Source organism: Rutidosis leptorrhynchoides, chromosome 1 (genome assembly GCF_046630445.1).
Source record: "Rutidosis leptorrhynchoides isolate AG116_Rl617_1_P2 chromosome 1, CSIRO_AGI_Rlap_v1, whole genome shotgun sequence".
In the NCBI taxonomy this organism is placed as follows: Eukaryota; Viridiplantae; Streptophyta; class Magnoliopsida; order Asterales; family Asteraceae; genus Rutidosis; species Rutidosis leptorrhynchoides.
This window is the reverse complement of record NC_092333.1, coordinates 632700016-632705153: the sequence shown is the minus strand read 5'-3', so window position 1 is coordinate 632705153 and position 5138 is coordinate 632700016. Positions and strand designations below refer to the sequence as shown.

Below are 5138 nucleotides of genomic sequence, written 5' to 3'. Positions count from 1 at the left end.
ATCAATATGTTTGCGAATAAAAGCAATTGATTTTAATTTATCTTGATCGGAACAAGTATTATTTTCTTTTAAAGTTTCTAGAATACCTAATGATCCAAGATTTATTTCTACGTCCATAACCCATGATGTGTAGTTTGTTCCCGATACGTCTAAGGCATCAAACTCAAGCTTTGATAAGTTTGACATTTTCTATTTTCAGAAAGATGAACAACATAAATCATAATCATAATCATAATCAATTTTTTTTTCATAGACAAATAACAACATGAAATTAGAATTAGTTTAGATTCATAAGTAGCAACACAAAGGAATAATGGTATGATTACAAATAATAAAACCATAAGGGAAGGATAGAATATAGGTTCATATTATATTATTACTAATATTATTATAATATATATTAAGTTATAATATATATTATTATAATATATTTTTCTTATTTTAACTTTTAAGATTTACTTTTAATAAAAATACAAACTATTTTTTCTTATTTTAACTTTTAAGATTTACTTTTAATAAAAATACAAACTACTTTTTCTTATTTTAACTTTTAAGATTTACTTTTAATAAAAATACAAACTACCTTTTCTTATTTTAACTTTTAAGATTATAAATTTAAGAATATAACATTAGTATGCATGAAATAAATAATGATTAATTGCATAAGTAATCATAAATGTTAGATAACATATAAAGACCCCATCGTATTCGTTTTGATCGGAATTAATCTCGACCCATGGTACCGTGTTGTCAAATGACGTGTTGCGTACATAAAGTACCGTGTTGTCAAATAACGTGTTGCGTACAATCATGAGGTCTTATTAACATAAATATAAATGTTAGTGAAGTTAATAAAATTAGATTACAGAAATATAATTCAGACGGTATAACCGACCATATATAACTTAAATAATATAAATATAAATGTTAGTGAAGTTAATAAAAGTTAGATTACAGAAATATAATTCAGGCGGTATAACCGACCATATATAACTTAAATAACATAAATATAAATGTTAGTGAAGTTAATAAAAGTTAGATAATTTCTTACCTTGATTAGTGACGTGTGCTTGCTTAGATAAACCTTGATTATTCGGAGCACTTCGTGCTGATAACGTGTTATAATTCAGTAGGCTTATAACTACCTTTAGTGGTCTGGTTTTTGCCTATAGAATAAATGATTTGAAATGATAGAAAAGCAGTACTATAATATCCGCAACCTTGAACAATACTCAAACTTAATACTAATTATTATTATTATTTTTTACTACTACTTAATTGAAAAATATAAAGAAAGAAACTTGAGAATGAAACTGATGCAAAGAAAGATGTGTGTTTTTAGCTTGTAAACTCTCTACACCACACACACATATATATACTACATATTTATCACTATACAATATTTAAATATCAATATATATTTGACTATACTATTCAACAAAATTGTCTATACATGTAATTTTCGTAACATTTATATATATATTATATATTATATATGTACATATGTATACTACAAGCAATTAAAGTACCTGAATTTGACCATCGTTAGTTAAGTATGCGAACATAAACTTGTTTGTAGGTTAAGATATACAAACTATATAGTGACTTGTTAAAAGTTCTAGAGTGAAAAGAATGTTAGCATTTGTTTGGTAGTATAATCTCAATTTATTGACTCATAGTCTTGTACACGTATAAAATTCTTGACTTTACAACCACCATTAGCTATAGCCACAACATCTTACTATTTTGAGTTAGCCAGAAAAGGAAGCTTCAAGTACACAAAAGTAAACAAATATGCATATGACATGATTGTCCCACCTGTTGTTCAGATGTTGCAAGCAAAAATAAAATTCTCCACCTATTTGTATTACAACAACTCAATTCATGTTGTGACTTATGATTGACATCAAATGGGTCATATTGAAAAAAAAATAATAATAATAAAAAAAAATGCAGTATTTATAGGAACAATTTGTGGGTCAAAAAGTTGCACTCTAAACAGTGGAATGACAGCCTAGCTTAAAGCGACCCAAACAGCACACCAATACTCAAAAAGAAAGGATAACAACAGATAACATAGATATATATTTAAATAATAAAGCAGTATTGTACAATACTTATTCATACAAATTTATAAACAATAATCACATTCAATAAAATCTGTAATTACATTACCAAGACTTACCAAAACAATAAGTTCGACTATATATAAAATAAAGAATAAGACGAACCTATACAATATAATGACAAAAACCAAATCACCAAAACCTCCAACTATTACACACACCAATCAAAGCATGCTTCCTAAAACAAATTAATACAACCCCAATTACATACCCAAAATAAACATGAACAAAATAACAAATTTTAAGCAAACCAACAAAATATATATATAGAAAAAAAAGAGTTTTAATCACACATTACTTGTACCCTTGTTTCCATATGTTTTTTGGCGATTAAGCCTTTTCGTCTTCTTTCGATTCGGCAGGCTTCGTGGTTGTAGCAGTGGTCGTGCTATTCTTACCGATGAAGGCCTTCTTGGCTTTAATGAACGATTTCTTCACTTTTCCCATAAGACCACCTGATTTTGGGGTAGTTTTATCTTCTTCTTTTGGTGTCGATTTTGTTTCTTCACTTGTTTTTTCTTCTTTTGCCTCGGTTTTCACTGGCTCCAATGCAGGCTTTTCGGGTTCTTCTTTAGTACTGTCTTGTGTCCCGTTTTCGACAGTTTCTTTAGTAATTGAATCCTTTTGTACTTCTGTTGGTTCTTCAACCTTAATGGGCTCAAATTCCTTACCAGTTTTTTCAGTTTCTGTTGGTTTCTCTTCTTTAGTTTCAACTGTTTCTTGTTTCTTTTCATCAATTTCGGCTTCTTTTTTTATAGCAATCTCGTCTGCAGGAACCGATTCTTTTACTTCAACAATTGGATCATCTTTTTTTCCTTCAATGACCTCAGGTTCTTTCACAACAACTTGTTCATCTAAATTCTTTTTTGCAATCTCAACCACTTTTTCTGCAATTTCTTGTTTCGTTTCTTCCTTTTCATGAATTTCCGCCGTTGCTTCTGGAGTAGCATTGTGCACAATATCTTGAACACTAACTACAGGCTCAACTTCTTTAGTTTCTGAACATTTTACCACTTCTGATTCAACTTCAGGTTCCTTTTTAACATCTTCAACTACCGCACTTTCATTCGCCTTTTCGTCTTTTTTCTCCTCAATTTTCTCCAAATCAACTTCAGGAACACTAATTTCGGACGTTATCTTTTCCTCTTCGGCTTTAACAGCTTCATTTATCTTATCTTCTGCTTTAACTACAGGGGCCTCAATTATTGGTTCAACTTTAACAGTTTCAGGTTTCTTTTCTTCTACTTCAGGCACTTTGGTTTCGTTATCTACAGCCATCTCTTCAATTTTCGGTGTTTCTGTTTCTTTTTCAGCAACGATTACTTCACTCGTTGGTGTTACTTCTTCGTCAACTTTCTTTACTTCTTCGATTGTAACGGGTTCAGCTATTTTTTCGTCCGTTGATTCTGCTGGTACACAGGGCGATTCCTCGTTTTTCACTTCCTCTATAGGTTTAGTCTCAACTGCTTTGGTCTCCTCCTTGACTTCCTGCAATACATTTGAGATTGATATTGTCAATTGTTAAATCCATTCTGTTTTTATAATTTTCTAATTCATTCGCCTTGTTTTGACTTTTGAGGTGATTATATAATTTTATAGTTTAGTTTTATACTCCTAAAAATAAAAAGGATTTTGCTAACGACAGCCTTAGGGTTGTCGTCGTTAACACACATAATGTTCTTGTACAATACTTTAACTTCCACCGTGAAAGTGATGACATGTAACTGCCATGTGATACTAACGACAGCCCTAATAATTTAAATTTATTATGATTAATAGGATTAAGTAACATCTGTTTACTGTTTAACTGTAATTAGATTGCTAAAACCAGGATTTGTGACCACTTGATGGGTACGTAGGTTTTTTTTTTTTTTTTTGCATACAAGGTATTATTATTAAGGCTACCCGGGAAGGAAAGTATTCTTATTCTAAAGTACACAGCGTAATGAGATTCAGTGATCGTTGTCGATCCTTTCCCTGACCATCACAAAATATGCTTTTACGGAGGTTTGAATTTGAGACTTCTTATGACGACATCAAGACCCAACCTCTAAGCTATCTTGTACTTATTACACTACAATTTAATTTTTTTATGGTATTTTCAGTATGCAATTTTGCTCTGTTTTTAAATTTATATTAGTTGTTCAACTTAGTATCAAACTTGACATAACCCCTCAAGGTCCATTAGTAACTTACCAGTTATGAAAACTTTTAAACATAAAAGATTAAAAATCATTATTATATATTATATTATATCTACTTATAACAAGTCTACCTCAAAACATTCCTGAACTTTGATATTTACCAAAGATCATATCTAGCATAAATAGTTAAATACAGAACAGTTATTTGACTAACTTACACCCTTCACATCATACGAATATAAATATAAATATATGAACTAGAACACCAAACAACACCAAAAAAAAAACATAACAAGACTTCATCAATATTCTATATATCACCAATCAATATCAATATAACTACTTATAGTAAGTACTGATCATGGAGTTATACAACCAGAAAAAAGGCTAAACTCAATTAATCAAAACTAACTAAATATCGAACACACAAGATCAAGAACACGAAACTATTAGAATTCGTACCTCGTTGATAACAGGATGATCGGATACACAACCTTCAGTAGCCATGGATATATAAAGTTGGTTAAATAAATATAAATAAAGATATGATAAAAAGATAGTTCTAATTAGTTTGTTGAATTAAGAGAAGTGTTGTCAGAAATGGAAAGAGTGAAAAATGTAAGTATGAAGAAGCATAAATGGGGAGTGGTTTTAAGGAAAAGAGTTTTATGGAATAGTGAGTGGCATTCACATGATTGTTATCTGTCAATTATGGATGAGTTGGAGTCCTTAAAAATAATTAGAAAAAGATAAGGGGGGAAATATAGATAAATAATGAAATGTAGTTGTCAAAAGCAAAGTGACAAGCTTTTCTAGGGACCAGTTCATTTAACGGCTTTTTATTTTATTTTGTTTTGGTTGTATAGTT

General features: G+C 29.9%; 1 protein-coding gene across 1 annotated transcript; it reads right to left on the bottom strand.

Annotated features, from left to right (window-relative positions):
• Positions 1-2149: 2149 nt before the first annotated feature.
• LOC139885649 (uncharacterized) lies at positions 2150-4912 on the bottom strand. The gene is made up of 2 exons (XM_071869397.1): positions 4733-4912; positions 2150-3614 (listed from the first exon to the last, which is right to left on the bottom strand). Exons 1-2 carry the CDS (start codon positions 4775-4777, stop codon positions 2457-2459), a joined length of 1203 nt encoding a protein of 400 aa, XP_071725498.1. The 5' UTR covers positions 4778-4912; the 3' UTR covers positions 2150-2456.
• Between the last annotated feature and the right edge of the window lie 226 nt (positions 4913-5138).